This window comes from Cheilinus undulatus, linkage group 13, assembly GCF_018320785.1.
Source record: "Cheilinus undulatus linkage group 13, ASM1832078v1, whole genome shotgun sequence".
Lineage (NCBI taxonomy): Eukaryota > Metazoa > Chordata > Actinopteri > Labriformes > Labridae > Cheilinus > Cheilinus undulatus.
Window position 1 is genome coordinate 10,439,653 of NC_054877.1, and position 26,210 is coordinate 10,465,862.

Below are 26,210 nucleotides of genomic sequence, written 5' to 3' on the forward strand. Positions count from 1 at the left end.
CCATCCAGTTGTTACACAAAGGTGGTATAACACCCATCCATCCGTGGTTAGCTGGAGTGTTTCCCAGCATGCCTTGGGCGGCAGGCATGTCAGTGAATGAAGACAACAAAGAAATCCCTCTAGCTGAAGTTAAGCCTGTGCAAACATGTGGTTGCAAAATCCTACAATCCTGTGAGACCCAATATTTCCCTAACTTTTGATCATAGCATTACAGCACAACACCGAGTATGTTTACATGCACGCTGATACATTGATTATTATCTGACCTCTGGAGTCACCTGATTACTTAAGTAGTCATGTAAACAGTGAAATCTGCTGTGCTTTATCAAATAAAGGCCACTATCAGTAAATGAAAAATCAGATATACACACCTTGCTTTCTATACAGTAATCTGTTTTAGTTAGAGCGTTTATAGCATTTCAAACATGCCGTGTATCGGCACCGGTTGCATTCAGCTGGTAGAACAGGCGCCCATATACAGAGGCTAGAGCAGGAATCATCAACTTTGGTATCTACAAATAGATATCTGAGACATTTCCAGCATGTCTTTAATACTAGATATTCAGCATTAGTTCTAACAAGGGAAGCCTGATATTGGCTTTTGCAGACATGCCGATATTTACAAAATAATAGCTTTAAAGTGTAAGGAACGATGATGAATGAAGACAAAAACATCAGCTGAAGCAGGTCTACTGGTCCAGCCTAAAACTCCACTAATGTAGGTGTTTATATGGCAAATACTGACAGCTGATTTAAAGCCAAGATATCAGCTTTAAATGTCAGCATCCCTAGTTCTATTAAATGATATTCTTTTAACCTTTATGGTGTTTTATGGATGGGTTTTATACATAAATACTTGTTGAAACTGGTGTTTCATTTACCAAGAAAAGTTTGAAATCTTTGTGACTTTTGTTTTCAAGAGGCTACATGCTTACACATTTCATTTTACCATTTTTAAAAAGGTGTTGATGCTTTCATTTCTTGCAGAGATCCTTAGGTTTGTATCATAATATAAAGGAAATGTAAAATAACAGAAGGATTGCGAACAGCTCTTTTCATACACAAGGCCCTGGAAATATAAGGATAAGTATTAGGACAGCCACCCCAGAAGTTTTCCTGATTTACTTGTTCACACTTGTCCCTCACAGCAGGAAGTTTTCCCTGTCATCTAAAGAATAGGTGGAGAGGGGAAAACACTAAGGATCCAGCAGGGAGCTGGGTCAGACTGGTGGAAATGTTCTTATAGGGAAAGAAAGAAATCAAACTATTGATGGAATCATGTTAACAAAGACAACACATTACTGAAGTGCACAGAAATGTCCATCCGTCCAACCATCCAACCATCCATCCATTTCTATTAGGGGTGCACCGATCGATTGGCCAAAATCGGTATCGGCGCCGATTTCCTTAATTTTAGGAGATCGGCGCCGATCCTTGTAAATAAGATCGGTGCATAAGATCGGTTTCATACGCCTCTACCTACTAAAATGTGAAAAATGAAAGACTAAAGGAGCTGATATAATTTAGTAGTTTGGACAGCAATGCTCTAAACTTTTCATTTATATTTGAGAGAACTACCTCATGTGCAGTTAAAACAACAAGTTTGTATTGTTTCACGGGTATTGTTCAGTGTTATTCAATAAAATAAGATTTGAACATTGGTGTATGCTGTCAGTTATAAAAAAATCGGTATCGGCCAAAATCCGAATCGGCAGGTCAGGCTCTTTAAAGATCGGTGATCAGGGATCGGCCAGAAAATTGCAATTGGTGCACCCCTAATTTCTATACCATTTATCCCATTCAGGGTCACGGGGGGCTAGAGCCAATCTCAGCTGTCATTGGCCGAGAGGCGGGGTACACCCTGGACTGGTCGCCAGTCAATCGTAAGGCTGACATGTAGAGACAAAAAAGCAGGCACTCACCAATTCAGAGCCACCAATAGGGCTGGGCAATTAATCACAAACTAGATTAAATTGAAATATGGCCTGCTGCAATTTACAAATCTCAGAAGGTGCAATATTTCTTTAGCATGGAATGCATCAAAACATCACTTTAATACATTCATTTTTTGCAGCAGCTGAGATTTTATGCACATTATGAAAACATTTAAGCGTCATTTTTTTATTAGAATGGTTTACATAAATTTCTGTTTTTACATATTTTTCTTAATCAAAATGAGTGACATAACAATGATGATTTCCTTTAAAAGAACAACTGATATGAAATTTGCAATATAAGCAAAATAATTATCAGATTTTTAAATCATTCTGCCCTAGTTCATTCTCATATTGATAAAGCTTAGCATTAGTTCACAGAAGTCATATGCCCAGCTGTGATCAGCTGATAGCCAGCTTATACCAATTATTGCCTCCCAGCTCCCGTAGCCTGCTCTTCCCTTAAATATGACGAACTTCTCACTAATCCCTGCTTGCATAAATTACGATGCATCCCCCCTGCTGCTGGCAAAGCTTAACCTCCTCCACCCCTGCCACCTCATTTATAGCATAAAACTAGTTACACCCTTATATTCAGATTTATGCGACTATGGATGAATTGCTTCTGAAATCATTTCATTGTTTTCAATACACATTGTCATAAATGCTTCTATCAATATGGGGGTTTCTAGCTCTGTGCTCCCTGGAAAGTATGTGCATGTTGCTAGATTATTTTTGACGCTGGAGTACCCAGACAGAACCCACACATGCATAAGGAAAACATGCATATTCCACACAGAAAGGCCCTGACCAGGAAGCGAACTTGCCGTGAAGCAACAGCGCTAACCCCTGAGCCGCTGTTCAGCTTGCAGGTAAAAGTGTAAAATCATATTACTACCATTATCTGATTATTCCAGATTATCGGATTAATATGAACATGTCAACGTCCTCAATGTCTGGTTTCCAGAAACTGACCAATAAATAGTGCTGTTGGTATTGTTTATGAATATTGGCCTGTCACAAACATGACTGGAGCTGAGTACTGGAGGGCAAAAGAGCTTAGAACAGTCTAACATTGACCACTATGTGGAGCTGCAGCACCAGCATTTTCATTTTCATTTAAACTGTACATGTTCGGGGCGCACCGGTAGTCGAGTGGTTAAGATGCTCACCATGTACGCGGGCAGCCCAGGTTCGAACCCGTCTGAGGCCCTTTGCTGCATGTCTCTCCCCCACTCTCGTCCCTGTTTCCGAGACTATCCACTGCCCTCCTCTATCTAATGAAAAAAGGCACGAAAAGCCCCCCCCCCCCAAAAAAAAACCTGTACATATTCATCACTTTATGACCCTTATAGCACACCTGGGGCACAATTCGGTACTAAAATCAGAAAAGTTTTACCCAGAGCCTATCTTCAGTGATGTTTACATGCTGATTTATCTGTCCTATTGGAGAATATTTCCTCTTACATTGCCATCAGGATGAAAGTCTACAAAAGTATGGACAGTTTGATGGATTTCCGACGTGTTTGGGACAATAATGCTGCTGTTTGGGAAATGAAGGGCAAGAAATTCTGTATCATTCAATTATATCTGAGAGCTAATATCCCAACATTAACATAACTTAATGATATGACGATCACTGTCAGCTGTCAGTCAGTGTTCTGGCGCTGTAATGTTAGTCAAAAAGCAGTCATATTCTGCTCAGGTGAACAAAATATCTGATGACAGGATTAGGACACCTTTGACTGGTGGGTTTGTATTGTTCCATAAAGGAACAGCAGAGCATCTACCAGCATTAATGTGCTTTTTGCCCCTCTCTGGGTTTTCTTTCTCTGATGGGATTCTGTAGAAGTTTATCTCAGGCTTCCTTCCTCATCAGTATACACATTACATTGAACAACAAACTTTTTTTATCAAAAAAAAAAACTTTTATAAAACTGGCTAAAACAAAAGGGTGTCAACCATGAGCTTACTTCATGTGCACTCTCAAGTACTCACCAAAAGCAAATGCATTAATCTATAAATGTTTGTTACTTTTAAAAAGCATGAAACCTTTTGTTACATGTCTCTTCATTGGGCCTAGTCCTGCACAGCCTTTAATGCAGGGTGACCCAAGGTATTCACAGAAAACCACAACCAAACACATTACTACCAAGAATACAAGCTCTTCTGGCTGCACTCATGTGCATGCATATAGGAAACATCAACCAGCAAACCACAGAGAGACAGCACATCAAGTGACTGAGCTCCTGCAGACAAATCAACCAACCAACACTTCTCACTTCCTGACAGCAAAAATATAATTAAACCTTGATGCAGGTTTTAATCTGGTAGGCTAAATTGACCCCAGGCTTTATAGAGAAACAGTCTTCTGCCATAAAGAGCCACTTTGAATTTATCAAGAGGTACGGGCATGCAATGAAGAGCAGGAAATCATTAGGGACTATCAAACATGCATGCAAAACCAAGCTGCATACTGTTGAATTAGAGCTATGATCATAGCTTGGCTAACACTCTTCTCACATAAATCAACACCTTGACTATTTCAAACCACAGTTAGAATTACACACTGCTAGTGGGAACTTGCTATATGCTGTGCTGTGAAAAATGAAAAGATAGCATGATTGGACATAAAGGATAACTTGGCAAAAGTTGTGGAACAGCTGTTTCTTGGATAATTTGCAAACAATTTTTGAAGTGCTACCTATCATACAAGAATAAAAAAAGTTTATGTACAACTATCCTGGTAGCATGCTAATTATTTAATCCTTGTTGTATTCAGTTAAAAATGTCAGGAATTTATCAATCAAGCTTTCAAAATGTAAAGAATCTCAGCCACTTGTTATCATTTTGATGGTAAATACAGAGTCCTTTGTATCCTACTCAGTTAGGTGGTCACAAAACCCAACTTCTTAACTTTGATATGATACAAGTATAAATCAAACAATACTGAGATCATCTTTTATATCATGGCCAAAGAAAAAAAATCATGCAAAGTGCCTGATATTGTGTTTTTCTTGGTTTCAATTCCCGAAACTGCAGGCAAACCCTTCGAAACATTGCATAAGTATTTATTAGAGCTGCACACACAACAACACAACATTTTTCTTTCAATGTGCAGGCCTAGCGTACAACCTCTTAGCAGTTAGGTAAACAAGATGGCTGCAATATGACGATACTACACAGCAGATAGAAATCTGCTACTGATCTCTGTTCATGGCACATAACATTGTGTCCCATACAACTGTCAGACGTATAGCTTCCAACACTCTCTTGCCGTCCACACTGTGTAAGTTAAGAATTTTACTCTCCACTCTGAATTTTAGGCTTGCCTTATAACAGCATGATACCACAGTTAATGTGGACAAACTGAAGAGAGGCGCTTCATATGTGTGAACCTTTGACAGCTTTGAGCTGATTTGTTTTGTCTCTGTGTTGACACAAGTCAGAGACACTTCAAAAACAGATGCAGATATTATCAATGCACAACTGTCTTTACACGTAAAAGAAGCTTACGAGCTCTGTTGCAAATGGAAAATGAAAGGAAATCAAAGGAGTATTCCTGTTAGACACTCCTGGGTCCTTGTCATCCACCTCTTTCATTGCTCCTCATCTATTGCTATAGGAGTGACAAAGAGGAAACAGGTTTGGGGTGGCCAGACAAAAACGATGTGCCACATTATGCTGCATCGCTCGCATGCAAAAGGAATCATTTTAAACCAACTGTGTTGCTGACACTTGCACTCAACATGTGTGGGTAGGACACTGTTATTTACCAATGTGCTGATGACTGACAGGGACGATGCCAACGATATGGATGCTTAACCAATACATGGTACACATAGTTGCACACTTGGGGACAGTGATTGATATAAACCTGACCCATGACCTAAACACATCCAAAATCTGCAAAAAGGCCTGCAGAGACTGTATTTCCTGTGCAGATTGAATATTTTTAATGTATACAAGACCTTGATGGTGTTATACTGATCTTTTATCTGCCTTTTATCTTTCTTATTATTGTTCAATTCATTTTATGGGAACCTTACTGTGCAAAATAATTGTCTCAGAGGCCAGCAAGATTATTGGCATTCAGCAACCATCTCTCACAAAGATCTCTGACAGACAAGTTTTGCAGAAAGCACAGTCAAGCTTGTCCAGCTCTGACCACCATCTCCTGGAGGAATTCATTCCTCTTCCCTCTGGAGAGAGATGCAGGCTCCCTAGATCAAGAACAAACAGATCAAATTCTCTTTTGTCCCGTCTGGAATTAATGCACTTAACTTGCACAAGCCTTGAGTATACTCTCCTTGTATGTCTTCTTATGGCATATTATTATACTTTTTATGAGAATCAGAGGATTATTTTTAAAATTGATGTTAATTATGAGCTGCAACTGTGATGTATCTTGTTGTGTGTTCTTGACTGTCCTTGTATCACCATCTACCAACCAAATTTCCCTCCTGTGGGACGATAAAGTTCTTAACTGAACCAAACTAAGGCAATTTAAACAGTGCGCTCTCTCTAATTTACTTTAAATTTTGGTAAAAAAAAAAAAAAAATTGTACTTTTCAGTGATATTGATCATCAAAATAAAGCAGATTGTATAGCTTGAAAACAACATTCTGTCAATGATATTTTTAAGAAAGAAAATCTGGTGGCCAAGAACGGTAAGGTGGTCAAACAGGGAAAAAACTGAGAATCTGAACCAGCCAATCAAATTTGAGCCTGTGCCTCTCTACTTTGTTTTACTTTATTAAAGCAAGCGATGTGAAGACTTCACAAAAGATTTAACAATAACATTGATGACCTTCTCTAACCTTCTCTTTTATTACATTTGAAGACCAAATAATTGTTTTTGTTTAAGATTAATCTAAATGAAAATAATCATTAGTTGTAGCCTTAATCCTTTACAGTCATCCATCAACAGAGCCAGAGTGCAGTGATGACACAGTGTACAGACAGAAAGGAAAATCAACTTAAAGATGGGTGGGGTCAATATGGATTATATAGGAGGAGGGGGATTAACAAGGAGAGTAAACGGACAAAGCCGCAAGTACAGTACAGAAATCTATATGAAGCACAAAGACTGAGGAATAAGTCACAGATTCATTGTTATTGAAACTTGAGCATTCAGAATAAATGTTGCAAAAGTCTGAAATCATTGCAATGATTAAGAGACATACATTATTTTATGTCTGCTTTCAGACTAAGCATGTGCCTGCGTATCATTGCAATGCTGTAACACTATGCAACTTGAGCTATTTTTAGCTACTCTTGAATTTTTGGTGCCACTTCATCTATAATAAAGAGGGACATGCTGCCAACAGGTAGTGTGGAACACGCAGAAAAGGAGATAAACACGGAGACTGTGAGTTTGTATATGTTGTTTTATCAAACTTTATATCGCAGACTGATCCATCACGTCATATTTTTGTCATATTGTGCAGGCTTAGCGCAAAGTTACCACCATGATAGCAGAGAAACTATAAACAGATGATGATCTTCATTCAGAGTCCCCCCCCCCCGTCTCATTCATACAGACACAAAAATGGCTCTGTTCAAGTTCAAAGGAAGGGGGCCTGGCTAGAAGAGCCGACAGTCTCCACCGCAGGACAGCAGAAACAACAGATGGCCACTCCTCTGAGGGCCTCCTCCTCCCCCCACATCCGTCTATCCTCCTCCTAGCCCCCCCCATTCCTCACTCTTCACATCCCCCCATCTGCATTTAGTCCCGATCCCCCTCTTTCTCCTCCTAGCTATGGCCTCCAATGAACCGTCATCCCTAATCCTCATCTTCCCCAGGAGCAACCCCAAGATCCTCTTTTTCTTCCACGCTGCCTTACTGCTTTATGATCTTGCACGACTCCCTCTTTTACAGCTGCGTGTTTCTGGAAATCATACCCCCCAGCGTTGTTTTTCTACAACTCTTTCTCCTCTACCCTCTTACCCTGGCTCCAGACAGCCTCTAAATCACCTTCTTCTCAAACTCTCCTCATCCATAAACCCCTAAACCTCCTCTCACCTCCATTTTTCATCCCCTTCAAAAGTCTTGCCAACCCAGCTCTATACCATCAAAAGCCTCCCCCCCCCCGTCTGGTTCCTCCTCCTCTTAGCCTCAACCTCCACTGCCATTAATTTCACCACCTTTTTGTTCTTATCCCTGTCTGTCAGTCTCTTTGCCTTCAGGCGTTTCATCATTCTGCTCCATTTCCTCTTCTCTCTCTGTTTACCTAAGAATTCCTCTCTATCATAGTGCAAAAAAGTATGAACTCATATTTCCATTACTCAGAGAGAGGCTGAGGTGACTATCAGCATGCATGCAGAAGCATGGCCCACTGAAAGGTGCTGTGTATCTTCACTATGTCTGGACTTTTCAGTCTTGCACCCTAATTTTACTTAGGAGTCACAACAAGTGCCAAACAGGTCCATCCCTGAACAACAGAGGCAGCATTGGTCAGAGCTGCTTCTATTGCATTTAGTTATAAATCATCACCAAATTTAGCTTTTAATCAATCAATACCAAACATTTTAGATAAAGGACACAGCTATTTGTTACCATTCTTCTGTGTGAGTTCAACTGTTGACACCTGAGTGGGACAAAATGTGGATATGGCAGAATATTATCCTCACTACTCCATGTGATGCAGTCATGCTGGTGCATTTGACTCACCAGTAGCTGCTTCATGACACCTCACATTAGCAGAGGTCAGCTCTTCTTCCAGCACCAAACAAATACTTCAGCTGAACAGCAGTTTTGAAAGACAAGTATAAAAGAGGAAGTTGATGTACTTGTTAAACTCATATAAATGTGAAAATCTTCAACAGATACTGCTCGTGGTTGTTTATTTTTAAACCTCTCTCGCTCTCACAAATGAAGCTACATGATTTATAAATAAACTCTCAGGTCTACAGAAATGATGACAAAGGTTGTGAGAAAATATAAATTCACTGCAGCTCTTGTGACACTGTATCTTGTGACACTAGTTGTAATTCTTAATCTTATTGTCAAGATTTTACTTATGTACCCATATGAACAATGTGGATTCTCTTACACCACCAGCACTAATTTATTGTTTTTCATACCAACTTGGAGATTTTTTAACACTTGTTTTCTCAGATTGTATGCATATAACATTGTGTCTTTCTTATCCTGTCAGTCTTTCCATAATAAGACTGAAATGCATAGTCAGAATAATTGTAAAGTGCCACCTGCATAGCTCTACCCCTATATAGCACACAATGTGTTGAATGTATGATGTAATACTATGGCTCAATCACCTGCACAACTATACAGTTCCTGCACTGAACCTTTAGCACATCCTGTGCTTTTATGTTTTATGTTGTTCTGTTAAATATATATAATTTAATCTTATAGATCAGAGGTTGTCAAGTGGCCAGGCACAAGGACCCACCTCTACTTCCACAAGAAATCATAACCCAAAATCTTCAAAATGTTCAATGACCTAAACATATTCAATAAAAAATGTTATAGTTTGGATTATAAATGGAACACAAGACACTAGACAAAGAAATGCGCTTTAAAAAGCACATCATCACAGGCAGACATGTGCTCATACACTTGATTTCTTTATTTTAAACCATTTTTTTCAAAGACAGCATGGAATTTTGGCAATTTCTCAGGAACTTCCTGATTATCTTGGGATAATCAGCTTTGTTATCCAGGAAAAGGAGACTGAGAAGTTGAAATCTTGAGAAAAAGACTGAAATGTACTACCAACAAAAGAAAACCAAAAAAAGGTAAATGTATTCTGTATATTCACTTAAGGCTCTCATACATCATAAACCTTTTAACTATATATTTATTTTATCCTGTCACGTATCTGAAGACCAAATGGAAACAGATTCCAACCCACTTTTGGGTCCCGATCCACCAACTGAGAACCACTGTTATGGAGAACACTACAGTGGCGACATGCAAGACAGACTGTCAAACATGTCCATTAAATGGGATATATTTACCATCCATCTGGGTAACATCCCATAGACAATGTGTAGGAACAGCAGGACTTGTGACATAGGAGGCATCCACTACATTAAGTAAAAAAAAAAAGCTCCATAGGAAGCCGTAATCATTGCTCACTATCAGAGGAGCCAGTAGGTAAATCAAACTCTTGCCAGAGAATCTTTATGGAAGTGTATAGTTCACAAAATTAAAATGAAAAGTCTAATATGGAAATTCAAAGACAATAACAGAAATGCTTCTTCATTTTCAAAAATACATGTGCATTTTTTGACTCATAAACAAAATTAAAGTTTTTCAAATGTCATTGTAATTTTCATCTTAAAGCATGCAATTTTCCTAACATAATTCAATTGAAGAAGAAAAGAACCTTTTCTTTTTAATTTTCAGAAAAGGATCTGCTAAATAGCTCTCATAACTCAAAAAGTAAATCCATTATTAGATTTACGCTTTCACAATGTGTGTGCATTTTTTGACCCAAAATGACAAGAATTTTCAATTATCCCATTTGTCAATTAATTTTCAGATTCAATTTACAAAATGTTTGACATTATTAAAATGAAATAGAAAAAGACATTAGATTAGAGAACCTTGGTGCTGCATAAAAACACATGAACAAACAAGGAGACCAGTCACTTTTCAATCATTTTTGAGGAAATTTGAGGCTTTATGTGCTTCTCTGCAACAAGCCTAAATCATAAGGGCTAATGGACAAGCACTTACAGAGTAAAGCATAAGTTGTAACAGTGATAAATTCAACCCGCCATTGTGGCTAGTTAGAGTCATTCTGTTACCTGCCACAGCTGAAATCTACCTGCATTTGGCTAGTGTGTGGGTGTAAATGTCAAGCCCTGGTTACAGTTATAATACTCTCAATACATGCTCCTTGGAACCTAGAGTGACGTGTCATCATCCAGGAGTGGGTTACAATACTTTGAATGATTTTATTCCTGAATAGATGTACAGTTTTACTTGGTGAAGAAGGTTCTGCTCAAAAGTTCCCCCCTGTCAGTCAAGCTGCATGCTTTGACTTTCCGGGGTGTGCATGGCTAGAAACCCCCTAATGGATAGATACCTCTATGACAATGAGCACTGACTACAATAAAATCAGTTGAAAAGCAATTCATCCATAGTAGCAAGAATCTGAATATGAGGTAGCAACAGGCTTTATGCTGTAAAGGAGGAGGCTAGGGTGGAGGTTAAGCTCTCCCAGCAGCAGCAGTGTGGTGTGTCAGCATTAATGCAAGAAGGGATTAGTGAGAAGTGTGTTATATTTAAACATACTGCTGGTTGAGGGAAAGAGCTGTGATTGACTGTGGGAGTTGTTTACTAGGATCAGCTGGCTGTCAGCTGATCAGTGCTGGGCATATGACTACCATGTCCTACATGAACTAACGCTAAACTTCATTTATCAGTGGAATAAGAGTGCATATCTGTTTTCTGGTCCTTTCTGTGCTACTGTAAAAGCATGCAAGATGCAATTATCAGTTTTATATATTCAGGTTATAAAACAGTAATTTAGACAGGCCTACTAATAAATGTTTTGTTTCATTTTTACAAAGTTCATTCCACTGAATGCTACTAGGCTAAATATTACACACTGCACCTTTAATATCACAGAAATGGATCAATTAAAGGATAAATCACTCCCCATGGAGGAAACCAAACCAAAGACAGAGCCAAAGAGGACCAAATGCATATTGATCTGTGAGAATGAGGTTTAAATGAGACCTCTGTGTCTAAATCAAAGATGACCATCAAAAAAGTTTTCTTTACATTTTATTGTTTGTAACATGAATGAAAGCCTAAAGAACCAAAGGTTTTTTTTTGTTTTTTTATTTTTTATTTTTTATTTTTTTTATTTCATTCACACGCAGAAATCCCACAGGGAAAGGGGGTTACTGAAGAGGAGTGAGGGCTCAGACTCGATCGGTGGAGTCAGAGGGTTGAAGATGTGGAGGAGCTGTTGTTGGCTCCCGTCTCCTCTTCAACCATGCAGGTTTTCTCAACCCGATCCAGTGTCTGAACTTCTTGAACTTTGACCACTCCGCTTTTGTCTCTGCGACTCCATCTTTCTGATCGACGGCCGATGACTCTGGATGGGACTCCTCCTCTTCCTCCTGCTGCTGCTGCTGGTGTGAGCTGGTCTCCTCACTGCTGGTGGCTTCATTTTGAGGATGAAGATGTTTTTTCCTCTCACACTCAAGCTCAGCAGTGAGCTGAAGGGTGAGACATATTTCTGAAGCCAGCTGAGCTTTGACTTGTTCCATCTCGCTGGTGTGAAACATCTCTTTCTCCATAGCCGCTTTCTTCAAGGCGTTGATTTCCTCTGCCATTTGCTGACGGATGGCGTCCACCTTGTTTGAGTCAGCCGTTATTTCCCCAGCCTGTTCGTTGAAGACGGCATTCCTCTCGCTGATCATCTCTTTGTCCTTCAGCTCAAGGTTTTCTTCCTGGAGCACCTGCAGGTCACCTGGCTTTTCCATGCTCCTCTCCCTCTCCCGTTGTGGCTCCTCTGTCAGTGTCTCCTCATTGTGAGCCTCCTTCAGCTCCTGTTGAAGACTTTCCTTGCTGTCTGTCTTTGTTTCAGTCTTCAGGGTGGCTGAGAGTTTCATCTCCTCATTGCTGAGTTTGAGCTGGTCCAGCTCCTTCTTCAGCACCTTAGAGCGGCCCAGGTGCATCACCTTGAGCTTTTTCTCTTTGTCCAGCTCTGTGTGAGCCCACATCAGGTCTCCCTGGAGATTCTGGTTCATTTCAAGGAGATCACTGTAGGCTAGCCTCAAAGTCTCCTGCTCTTCTAGCAGACCTTGCTGCTGGTTCTCAACGTCCGCCAGCTTATGCTGAAGGGCCGTGTTTTCAGCCATCAGCTGTGCAATGAACTGCTCATTTTTCAGCGCATCCTGTTCCAAGGACTGCACTTTGTTCTTCAGGTCAGCGATACAGACGCCAGGCTGCTCTTTGTCCACCTGACGCTCTGTTTTCCCATTTCCATTCTTTCTGAAACCACCTTTGAGGGATTTATTCTTCTTTCCCTCACCTTCATTGTGTAAATGAGGCATTTCTCTCTCAGTCCTCGTGCTTTCAGCAGGTCTGATGGTCTCCATGTTGAAGGGATCCACGCTTCCCTGCGGCGAAGCAGTGACGTTCTTGTTTTTCTGCCTCTGACGCTTGTTCGGCATTTTGATGGAAATGCGTAACTCACAAATTCAGAAAGTCTTGTTGTATGAAGCACAGGTTCAACTCTAAATGTTTGCCTGTACCAGAAACTCTCTCGCCAGTATCCTCACTAACAGTAGTCGGACAAGTACTGATGGTCTGATCAGCTATATATAGGCTTATTTTAGGGGAAGTCCACTGCAGGCTTTGTTCCTGAGTTCTGGAATTCCAGAATTCCATTTCTGTTCCGTTCCATTCCATTTCTGTTTCCAAGGAAACATTCATTAAATATTAAATAAACATTTATTAAGGAAACATTGACTGATTAATAACTTAGCCTCTCCCTAAAAGAGCCACTGTCCAGTCCTGTGTTACCAACTTTAACTAAGCACAGGGCGCCTGACTAGCTTTCTGCAGAGGCTACAATGTTACAGCAGTCTGCTTACAGCACACTTTGTTTGTGCTCACATTTCACACCTTCTCAAACCAAAAGACAAGGAGGAGAGATGTCAGATATGAACCATGAATTTAACTAATTAAGAGACAATTAAACCAATATAAAGTGTGTCTCAAATTGCATACGTTTGTTTCTGTATTACAGTACACTTAACCCACTTGTGGACACATTTTTCCTTTATTCTTATGCATTAAATCATAATCACTGGGTCCCATATGTACATTTTCTCTGTACCTCGTCTCTACCACTATAATGGTAAAATGTACAAAAAATAACATGAAATTGAATATTGATTATTTCAAAAGAGCTTTCCACACTACAAAACAATTTTACAACACAACAAATATCAAAAAGTCAGTTTTATATCAAAAAGGTGAGCTAAAGTCTGTTATCTGTAGTTGTGAAATCTTTTCAAAGGAAAACAAATTTGAAAATATTTATATATTTTTAATTATTTTCAAAGGGGTAAAAAATGTCAATTTATGTAAATTTGAAAACAATCTATAAAATGTTACCTGAATTGACTAAAAAGAAATATGATTTTTATGTGTTAAATCAGGCAACATTGTCATCTAAAAAGACTGTTTATTGAGTATGTTCCCAGATTTTGGCACTATTGTAATAGTTAAAGGGATATTTCAGGATTTCTGAAGTTGGGATGTATGAGGTATTTGGTTATAGTAGTGGCGTTAGCCTCCAGTGATTTCTGTGAAAGTCACTCCGGGGGTTATTACAAGCGGCATAATGGCTGTGGATGGAAACGTTTAATCTGTGTAGTTTGACAAGTTTTACTTAAAAATGCGTCAACAAAATATGTTGGTTCGCCTGTACGCTGTGTCAAAAACGTACAAAGCACTCTATTGCTCCCAAAACAACCCTCCGTGTTAGGGACTGATTTACGATGCAGCTTTGCCCATTTTGTCTCCTGCCATGTACTGATCCTCTGATGAGCTGTGTGGGTCTGCGGGCTTCTACAGGGATAAATAACACCACAACATGCTAACCCTTGCAAAGCAGATGGACACACCTGTATGGAAGCGTATGGTGCTCCAAATTAAAATGAAAGGCTAATATGAAAATTAAAAGGCAATAACAGAAATGCTTTTTCATTTTAAATATGACCTCGCTAGTGGGGCGATGGATTCACTGAGCAAGGCAGGGAGGTGAGTGATGTCACTCTAATGCACCTTCTTTTTCAAGTTGTTCAGACAAATGAGAGCTTCAGAGCAGTCTCAGTGGGGAAAGTGAAAGCAAAATCATTTTGACTTTTCATTTGGACGATGATATGGCATGTGCGAAATGACAAGTGAAATGTAAATACAAGGGACGAGATTACATTATCATTTATTTTTGAGTCACAAAATACGTACACTTTTTGAAAATGAAAAAGCATTTCTGATGTTGCCTTTTAATTTGATAAACAGCCAATACCACTTGAAGTGTGCAATTATGCAGCGCATTTTCAGGAAATTGAAAAGTAAATATCTTTTTCTTTTTCATTTGAATAATGTCAAACATTGAGCAAAGTAAAGATGAAAATTAAAATGAAAATTGAATATTAATTTTACTTCTGAGCCAAAAAATGCACACACAATTTGAAAATGAAAAAGCATTTCTGCTGCCCACTAATTTCCAAATTAGACTTTTCATTTAAATAATGAGAGCTAAATAACAGAGCATTTCCAGAAATTTCAAATGTCTAATGTCTTTTTCTATTTCATTTTTAAAATGTCACACATTTTGCAAACTGAATATGAAAATTAATTGACAAATGGGATAATTGAAAATTCTTGTCATTTTTAGTCAAAAAATGTACACACATTGTGAAAACATAAAGGCGTTGCTAATAATAGATTTACTATTTGAGTTATGAGAGCTACTTAGTGGATCCTTTTCTGAAAATTAAAAAGAAAACGTTCTTTTCTTCTTCTATGAATTATGTTAGGAAAATTGCATGCTTGAAGATGAAAATTAAAATGACGATTGAAAAACTTAAATTTTTTTATGAGTCAAAAAATGCACACATATTTTGAAAATAAAAAGCATTTCTGTTATTGCCTTTGAATTTTCAAATGAGACTTTTCATTTTAATTTTGAGCACTGTACACTTCCATAAATCTTTACCACCAAGAAGAGCTTTAAGTGTTAAATACCTGACCAATCTTCTCCTCTGGGACAGGTTTACTCTCAGTCTTAGAAACAGAACCAAGCAGGACGAGGCAGCTTTTAGTTTCTACATCTGTAGGCTCGTTCAAAATAGGTCTTAAACATTTTTATTTACAGCTGCAGAATTTAAGGAATTTAATGAATTTGATGAATTATTTCAACAGTTTGTAAAAAATTACAGATGTTTTCATCCAGTATTTTAATATTTTTCTCAATTTTCTGCCTTGGCTTTGTTCTGTGTCACGTCTTGTGCAACTTTTGATGCTCCTGATGTTATAAGTGTTTTGGTTTTAACTCTGTAAAGCTCTATTACTTGCTAAATGAATGACTGGTGCTCTATAAATAAACCTGCCTTGCTTTATTCTATTAAAATCAACAATTTACTTCTATATTCTACTTTTATGTTAATTGTTTTGCATCAAAACACTTAGGCAAATTCCCCAAGCGTGTGAACATACCTGATCATGACTCTGGTGAAATATTTTTACCAGTTTGTTTCTACTGGATGACAGCCAGAGCAGGGAGGTTTTGACAGCTTGCACACCCACATCACATCATGTCTTTCAACAACATATTGACTCATTTTTACATGGCTAGTTAAAAAAAATGAATTGCCTTGATATGTAAGGTTAATTAATTCTCAGATCAGCCTTTCCTTAACACAAATACAAACCTCAAAGTCCATTATCAGCTGACAGACAACATCAGCAGTTTAATCAATCAGCCTGACCAAGGCAAAAGCCAAAGAGGGACACAATGGAAACTGCATATCAAACCAGTCCAATACAAATCCACTGTTACATGGATCTGCTGCAGAGGGGTTGACAGTAATATGCTACGCTAAAGCAGACAGAGTGAAAGGAAGAATACAATATGATCCAACAGTAGATGTGATGTCGAGCTACACGTGGCTACACCACAGCCCTTCCCCCACTTTATTTTGTGTGTTAACCCTTCCAAATAAAGAGGTCAGACTTACATGTGCATAGCACTGTGATCACTCCCATGATGAAACCACAAGAAAGAAAGACAAAATGTGTTTTCCCATTCACAAGTCACAACAAACCGACATAGAATCCGCTGCTATCTGTCTATCAAGGCCATGATTATTTATTTTACACCGGTGCAAGTCAGCTCCTCTCTTCAATGTGTAGTTTCTCACGCTGTTTATCTAAGCTGAGCTGAGCCATGCCAGCATTTCACATAGCTGTGGTCGACCTTACTAATACAGTCAACAAGGAAGGATGAGGTAAAATAAATGTACCAGCTGAAAGTCCAAAGCTGAGTGTGCTTGTGTGAACGCCTGAAAGAGGGGGAGGCAATGAAGCATCAGGGTCAACTATCTGGCATTTAAGAGATGTCTCTGATTTTGATTGCATCTAACTTGACCTAAAAATGTCCAGAGAAGACTTGAGAGATAGATCACGCTTTAACCCAGCAACAGATCATCTTAGATCAAATGGATAACTAGACTTTCATCACTTGTAAGAGCCATGCACAACAAGTTCCCTTTTATGTTATATTATTATCCTGACTGTTGCATAAGAGACACCAGCATGGTTTCTGTCACGTAGCAGGGAAAAAGAAACCACTCCTGATACACATTTGAGAACTGGGATGATTTCTGACCTATTATTACCACTCTGCATGGATGGAAAGAGTGAAGTACACTTAGAGGATTTTTCTTAAGAACAGCAAAGACATGGAAGGAAAAAAAGAACAAAATCAAACATGTTCAGGAAAAAAAAAACTTCTCCACCCACCTTGAAGACATCAGAGAAGAATCCAGAGCCGATCCACTCGCAGGTGAAATCATCAAGGCGTGTGAGGCAAGAAAAGGCACTGATAAGGGCTCTGTAGGATGACGGCCACACCTTGCCCACCTGAAAAGGACAGGAATAGACTGGAATCAGCACATAAAGATAAAAAAAAGCTTTATCCCTTATTCCATAGACATGTTTCAACTCCCTTTTGAGCATCAAGCAAATTCACCTCAAGATGAAAAGCTGCCATTACTGTGGCAGTATCTCATTTGATGTGTTTGAATGAAAGCCATTCAAAGAAGTCAACATATTTCTAACATGACTCTTCAGTACTGTATGTAGCAAGGATATCAGAGTAACCTGGGCTGCTCTTTGCTGGTCTTTGCTGCTCTAACAGTCATGACAATCTCTGGAAAGAAATGTGAAGTTGTTACCCGCTGCTGTTGCTTTTTTTTACTGCACACTACCCCATTACACTGACAGCATTATATTCGGTTGTTAAAATCAATTATACAAGAATTTTATCAGCTCACAAAGAGCCTTGAATCTCACACAATGAACGACAATTTTTTTCTCATGACTGCAGGAAACAAGCGGCTCAGACTGGGACGGACTCAGTCTGATCAAAATTAGAGCAGTACATACGATCATTTTTGTGTAACAAATTGCCTCAATGTGTTTTTTTCCATCCAAAAATACTGTAAGAATATTAGGAAGAGATTTAAGATTGTGAGAACTATTAAATACTTTTCAAAACCACCTGTTTTAAAACAATAAAATCTCTGCTATTTTAATAATCTACAGTATTTAAAAAGTATCTGCACTTTGCATTTCAAAAATCTAGGTTCAGCAGTCATATAAGCCAAAGGCTGCCAAAGAGAAAGAAAGAGATTACTGTCTTGTTTGCACAAACACGCCAGCAACATCCTGGTGAAAAAATGTTTAGACAATGTCCCAGAGTCTTCTTATATTTTTGGGAATAAAAAGAAGTAATTGGTAAAGGTGCAGTACGTAAAATTGGGGAATATTAGTGGCATCCAACAATCAGATTTTGGACTGATGCTCACTTCTGGTGGTAATCTAAGGTACCAGCAAAATTTTAAAAAAAAAATGGGTTTCTGTTATGTGCTCCTTCTGTGATAAGAAAAATCCAAGATGGTAGACTCCATGGAGGGGATCATCCCTATGTAAGAATAAAAGGCTTATTCTAAGTTACTACAAAAAGGGTATTTGGATGATCAAAGACTAATTTAGATAGGCAAATTTTATTTATATCATAGTTAATCTTTAGTTTGTTCCACTAAATGCTACTAGGCTAAATATTACACACTGCACCTTTAAATATTTGCTGCCCAGGACTTGGGGTCCACCAATTATTACCCTGGCCAAGCGTCAGGGCTGATATTGTGCATTTGGCCGATAATTTCTATCAGTATTTTATGTTACAGACAAAATACATTAATTATAAAATGTGCTACTCTGGCTCTGCTGTCAGGTGTGCATTCCCCTCTAGCTCTGTTTCGCTCTCCATAGTCTCAATCTCAATGAGCTCCATCCTTTCCAAGTAAGTGGTGAACGCAATAATGCATCAGTGTTACAATCCAGCAGTATAATGTGTCATTTTTCAATGCAAGTTTACCTTTTTTTATAGAGTTTTGGGGCTTTTTGTGCTTTTATTAATAGAGAAGGACAGTGGCCAGAGTCAGAACCAGGGATGAGAGAGTGAGGGAGAGACATGTGGGAAAGGAAGCTTGGGCTGGACTTGAACCTGGACCAGCTACATATGTAGAGTGCAACCTAACCACTCGGCCATCTGTGCCCCAATGCCATTTTAATGTTGCTTCATTTTCTGGACAAAAGACATCAGGGTAATTTTATTCTTACACAAGAATCCTGCGAGCCATTCCATAATGTTTCACAAGAAGCTTGCAGCATAAACCAGGAGGGCCACTTTTAACAGCTTTTCCCCCTTATGAGAAATTCATCAATGAACCCAAAACGTCACTTCACTGTTTAGTAAATATATCTGATGGAGTTCTGTGTTTGCTGAACAGATGACTCATCATCTCTTGTTATTGTTTTAATTAAGATCACCTTGACACCACAGTTTACATACTGTGTATTTGAGTGAAAAATGTGAGCACTTAAATTGCAGCTTAATATGAACTGTAACAGGTATATACAGAAAATCTGACATTAAATTCAGTACTTTTTAAGACCTTTTTCAAGGCCCTCTTTAAACATTTTAAGACTCTATCACATCTTCAATTTCTAATCCATTACATTAACAGCAAACTTATGTTTATGTTTTGTGCTGATAGTAAGACAAAAACGTGACGACAAGGAAAATGTCAACAGTATTTCTTATGTAATTAGGCTTTTCTGGATAAGTTTGGACTAGAATATCAGAAAAAAAACTTACATCATTAGGTAGCTGACAATGGAAGGTCCTATTTTTCTACATAAGCTGCCTAAAAATAGTTGCACAACAACCTAGAAGTACCTACAGTATTTACAAGTGTTGCACTAGAGTTAAAGCTAAAAGTAGAACAGCACACACTGAGGTTTTAAAAAAGAAATAAAAGGTATAACTGCCTATTTAATGATGTCTATCTTACTCTTTAATCCTGATTTCAAAGCATTTCGAAGCCTACAACCTATTTCTAAAATCTATAAAACGAAATTTAACAACCTACGGTCTTGCATTTAAGACTTTCTTATTCTAATCAACTTTGTCCTCTCAATTTTGACTTAATTGATTTTAAAATTTTCAATAGTTTTTAAGACTCTCTGTGTAAAAGGTATACTGTTTTCAGAGTTAAAAGTCACCTGTGTTGATGTTGCACATATTCATCTATCGCATTGTTAATGAAAGTGCTTAGATTGTCAAATGACAGGTTTACATCCTGTCACAAGTTGTAAATCTAAAATTCAAATGACTGAAACTTGCAAATGGCTAATTTTAACTGTCAATGCATAACAGTTTCAAATTGTGGTTTTCGGTCTCATAACCTACTAATAAACCCAACATCAGTCAACCATGAACTTTAGTTTTTGTAACTTTAGTATCAAAACAAGTATTGATGTTGTTTGATTTGTACTAGAATTGAATTTGAGTTTAAAAATCCGGTATAGTGGGGCTCACATGGCCTATTGTTATGTGGCGTCCCATATTAGGAGGGTATAGTCCTCCAAGGACGGAAGCCTTGGAGCACATCCTTCCCCAACCTCTCTCCCTGATTTCAAACTCTAACGTCTATCAAATTAAAGCCAAAATCCAAAGTAAACATTTAAAAAAACATCTGGTGAAACAACAGTCTTAATGAATCTTTAAATCTCTATTATGGCAAACAGCAGAGCCAACAGCTTACCTGTGGAGGTGGACCCATGCCCGTCTCACTGACCCCTACCCCTCCGACACCATCTCTATCCTCATTGATTCGCTCAGTTCGTGTAGGAAACCCAGCGATGGAGTTGCGTTTATTCCGGTCCATGGTGATGTGGAGTATCGGGACACCAGTGAGGGTAATATGGGCCTTTTCCTGTACTGTACCCACATGACAAGAGGACTGGATGGTTTTAATGATGCCGAGAGCTCCGCGGCAGCACAGGGTTGATTCAGTTTGTGTCCTGGGAGAAAATGTGTCACACACATATACTGCGGTTTAGAAATGCACTGAGGATGACCCAGGTGATGCACCCTGGCCGGATCCAAGGTGTTTCCAACTCATCCAGTTCTTTCTGCTTCTAACGGGGAGAGTCAGCCAAGATACGGGGGTTTCACATTTTTGAACGTTGTGTGTGAACACCTCGGAGTCCTAGGGAGAGTAAAGAGAGAAAAAGATGTCAGGTTATTTCAGCGGTTTCCCATCAGGAAAGGTAAATTTACGCTGGAGTTTCTTGTTCAAAGCTTCCAAGCCTATTTTTGTAAATCCTATTGTAGAAGTAAAAAGCAGAGCATAACACCTCTGTGACATTCCCCTCCACACAATAGAAACAAAAGCTGCCATGCTATTCTTTATTGGAAGTTTTGGCTGGTTAATAATAGCAGCTGTAGCTATGGTCTGTGTTTAGCCTTGGGATAAATCAGACAAGCCACTATTGCTCAACAGGCCCAAATGTAATGGCTGTAATAGGGGCCGATTGTCCAATTATGGGAGATTAGCCAAGGAATAAGTTCAGGTCCTGGTCCTTTCTGCCATCCAAAACAAAACCAGCAAGTTACAAAGGGTAACAGGAAGGGAGGTCTGTTACTAAAGGTCTCTTTGCACTCATAAACAATGTGGCTTTCATATCTACTCTCTAAGAATACTTAAGTCCAGGGAAACACCTCTTTGCTTGATAAAGTATCTTTGTTCATAATGATTTTTCTCTGATACTTTAGGAGAAAAGTGGAGTTTGACACCTTCTCTGCAGTAAGACAGGGTCGATAATTTACCTTCACAGTGTTTCCCAGAGGATTTTACCATGGTCTGAGGAGGGGCAAGCTCCTCCTGGGAGAAAATGTGTACCTTTAAAAGTTAAATGCAGTCTAAATATGTGAAAATGTATTGAATATTTTAGTTCATGTGACCATATTTGCTGAAGTTACCGCCCTCCTACTTCAACAGTAATGACAGAGTTGTTAACTTACTGTAGGACACTCAACTCAAACTTGTTGCTCATGCTTGGTGTCCTGGATGCAGATCAGTAAAATGAGTGCATTAAGTGTGTTAATGCACATGCAAGTCAAGGAGGAGGACAAGAAGATGGGGAGTCAGGGGAACTGAGTGACTAACTGGGTCAGACAGACACTTTGCAATGACAACACTTTGAAAAGATCTCTACCATCATGAATATTGTGGAAAAAAGGTTCAGCATCCTATTAAAAGGTGATCTTAGTGGGGCAAAATAGGCTATGACAGGGCAGACTGGTCTATGGAGGGCCACCACAGTCTGGGTAATTAATGGCTAACAATGTGGTGCAAATGGCCAAGCAGTAAGGTTGTACCTAATGTACACCTGTGGTTCTTTTCCTATATGTCATTCCCCACACTCTCATATGTTTCCAGCTCTATCCACTGATCTTTTCTAGTAAAGGCATAAAAAGCCAAAAAAATCATTCTTTGAGTACCAGTGGGTCCAAGTTATGTTTGTCGATTACACAATACACTCAATAAACAGCTTCTTCAATGTATTTTGAGGCTGTTTGACTGATTTAAAGGCGGTAAAGGTGATACGATTTGCATCAGCATGTAGAACAGGACAGGAAAGAAAAGGTTCTTCAGTTGCTGAATTTAAGTGAATTTTAATCATCTTTGATATTATAAAGAAATGAAATGGTCAACCGATTTTTACATTGCATATAGCTAATTATTTTTATTGCCACCTTAATTTATATAAATCACTGATGAAAATAATAGGGATGTGCAAAATTAGACGATTAAAAAGTTTAAGTCAGTTTAAAGTTTAAGTTAATGCAGCGGCCCATCACTAAGAGCCTGTAGCTATTCTTAATGACAACTGCTTTACAGCAACATTGCTCTTTAATGCAGTATAAAAAGCTGCTAACTCATAGGATCAATAGCAACTTGCAGGAGCAGCGCAGTTAAGCAATATTTTGATTAAGGAAAAAAGTTGAGAGACGATATTCAGCTCAGGAATGTGGACATTAACCTGGAAACCTGCTAACATCAGCAAACCAACCCTGCATGGTTTCAGTGTGTAGTTGTTTTACCGGTACAGTATAAGGTTGGGATACAGAATGAATTTACATGACTCTAGACCAGTCGGCTAAATGGAATCTAATTTTGTGTTTAACTGGATGGGAAATCTTCCACGAGTAACATCTCTAGAAATGAATCAATCAAAAAGTGTGCTACTTTCATAGGCCTCACCTTGAGGATAGTAAAGTTAGTAAAACCAATCTTATGATGGTTAAGATATGCTTAATGATAGAGTTAGTGGCTGTCAAGGCAAATAGGCAAACAGTTTAAGAATTTTAGGCCAGTCAGATTTCCGGGGACCCTGGTGGGTCATGGCTACTACTGGTTCTGTCCCTAAAACACCACTGGTACTGCTATTAGCCTTCCTAATCCATCAGGTCATTACAAATCAAAATATTTTTATCATTTTGGTTGCCAATATGTTTTCCATTTACAGTGTTGTCTCCATTTAGTCACAAAAATTCAAATCAATGAATTCTTCTAGTCAAAATGTTTGTTTACAGAACTAGCATGGAAGCAACGCCTTATGCTGAAACCAAGTGAAACAGTCAAGAACAAGTTTCATGTTCAAATGTGGGCCATATTTCATTTAATCTTTATAATTTGCTGCGGGCCAATCGAAACTGGACCATGGGCCACATTTGGCCCCTGGGTCATAGTTTGGACACCCCTGATCTAGATGATTGGTCATGAGGAATAAGCAATCAACACTAAAACCATAGTGACCCACTTCATCACTTCCTGTTTTTCTATCTTATTTTTAGTGTTGACAGAGCTAGCACAGCTTGAATTGTTAGACAGATTTTTTGATCAGTTTTATGTTTTAATGCCATCTGATTGCTCTACATCTCCATCCATGATTCTCAACCTGTCTAGTGAGACCCAAAAGTGAGCTGCAAAGACCTTTCAGTTGGCCAGGCAGGGAGAAAAAATGTGCCAAATAGTCCACGAAAGACTTAAACATGTTAGTTTGTCCTTTATCTTTGATTTGTTATATGTTTTGTACTACATCTAAACTGTGTTATTTTTAATTTGATAAAACTGATTTATAAAAAAATTTGTGTGGAAATTTGTCATTGAGGAGTTGGTGGTGGTTCCTGAGGCTCAACCGGTTCAGATGTACAAGTTATCACTGAGCACTCCAGCTTTTTAGTGGATTAGTCAGCTGAAATCTTTGCATATTGGTTCCAGATATTGCTTTTCAGTGTCATGAACTATCCAGAATCTGTATCGGACCTGAAAAATCAATGCCAGTTGACCCTTGTGAAAGAAAACTCCAAATCTGCTTTACAAAAAGAGGAACTGCAGTAAACGCCACAGTGCTGTCCCAGTACTTGAATTTTAAACTTAGATATGATAAAAGTACATTCAGACAATTTTGATACAGGTTTTGATACCACAGCAAGAAATATTAAAACTTTAATTTCCTTTTTTAAGGACAAAAACTGCAAGCCAGCTTTGCAGACTGGCTAAACTGCACACTAACATTGGCAACATTTCAGTACTTAGTTTCCCTGCAACTTTTCATGGATTAAGTTTTCTCCTACACACCTCTCCTATGAAATGGATGAAGTTTTCAAAAGTTTTGATGGATTTTACTACAACCAATCATTAAACTAATAAAGATTACATCATGGAAAAACATGAGGTGTTGAAAAAGGATCAAAATTTGGGATCTGGAAGCTTTACAGAAACATTACTCCTGCTACAACAAAGCATCACCAGATTAACTGAAGCTTAATTAGCTTCTATTTTGGTAACAAATCAAAACAGATATTTTTTGTTTTCCTTGATTGTGGGGATTTTCTACAATAATCAGTCTTAACTGAATATTTGTGGGTTTTATTTTTAAACTGGGCAAAACAAAGCCTTCAAAGCTCTTATTTTGGGTTTCAAGCACGTTATTCCTCCTAGTGCGTTAAAGAGGCAGACAAAGAGTTGCACATGTGTGAAACTGCTTTTAAAAATCAATCAGCACAAGGCAAACAGTCTCTAACTTCTCTTTTGTGGTTGAAGTATGTCTTTGAAAACTTGTGCCCCTAAATGACTCCATGCATGTCATAAAAAGTCACAGAGTTCATGCAGCCTTCACACTTTTACTGCCACAAGGCCTGCCATTGTGTGCCCAGCTGAGATTTCCTTCCCACATCTGACATCACTACACTGCAGTCATATTTGTCAGATGTAATTCAGAGTTTATGGTGTGTGTACACAATAAAAAGCCTAGTTCTGTGAAACGTATCCCTATATATGGGGAGAAGAGCAGCAAAAATTAAGAGGAATGTGAGTTTATAAGGAAACCACTTAACTGACCTACATTATTGAGTATCACCAGCGTCAATCTAAGGCAGAGAGGGTCTCAGATCCTAAATACAGCACTGAGATGACACAGATAGATTCTTCCATAGTCCGTTAACATTACATCACAGACATGAGAATCCTGAAGAGTTACTGTGCTCGACTTCTGACATCATTCTCCGTCCCAGCCACATCCTTAAAAGGCTTTTTTATCCTCTGCTTTCCTTTATTCCCTGATGACACTTAATATTCTGCCCGGTTAAAAGTGGTACAGCAGAAATAAAGCATGCCAAGAAAAATGCAGGCCACATGTGCCAGGCTTAGGTTTTGTTTTCTTATTTCAGTACATTTCCTGCCCAGGAGCAAGAACAGAGACAAATATTTCATCTATGTTGTTCTACTGGAAAAGACTAGAATAGGATTGAAAGTCAGATATAAATTCCCTCTTTGTTCTAAAACAGCTTGAAGCAGCAGGGTATCTGCACGCCTACATCACTGGTCAAAGCAACCACTACTGACTAAACATTAGTAAGCTCAGTAACCTCCAGTATTGAAAAATGAAGCCAAGTGCAAAAAAATGCACCCACATAATGCTGGCTGTCCCATTCACAGCCATGCAAAAGGCCTACTTCACAGCAGAAACATGTTTACTATGCCCTGATCCCTGCAGCTGATCACCAGTGAATGAGATCAACCGATTACAGATAAGATACCAGTCACGCTTTGTGTTATAATATATCAGCAGGT

General features: G+C 38.7%; 1 protein-coding gene across 2 annotated transcripts in view; it reads right to left on the minus strand.

Moving 5' to 3' along the window:
* tesk2 (testis associated actin remodelling kinase 2) overlaps positions 1-26,210 on the minus strand; it is a 71,877-nt gene that overhangs the window by 40,442 nt on the left and 5,225 nt on the right. For both annotated transcript variants that reach the window (XM_041803861.1, XM_041803860.1), the window contains exons 2-3: positions 20,832-21,278; positions 17,461-17,580 (exon numbers count right to left, since the gene is read on the minus strand). In XM_041803861.1, the coding sequence (XP_041659795.1) occupies positions 17,461-17,580; positions 20,832-20,954 (243 nt within the window). In that variant the 5' untranslated portion in view covers positions 20,955-21,278. The remainder of the gene's footprint in view (positions 1-17,460; positions 17,581-20,831; positions 21,279-26,210) is intronic.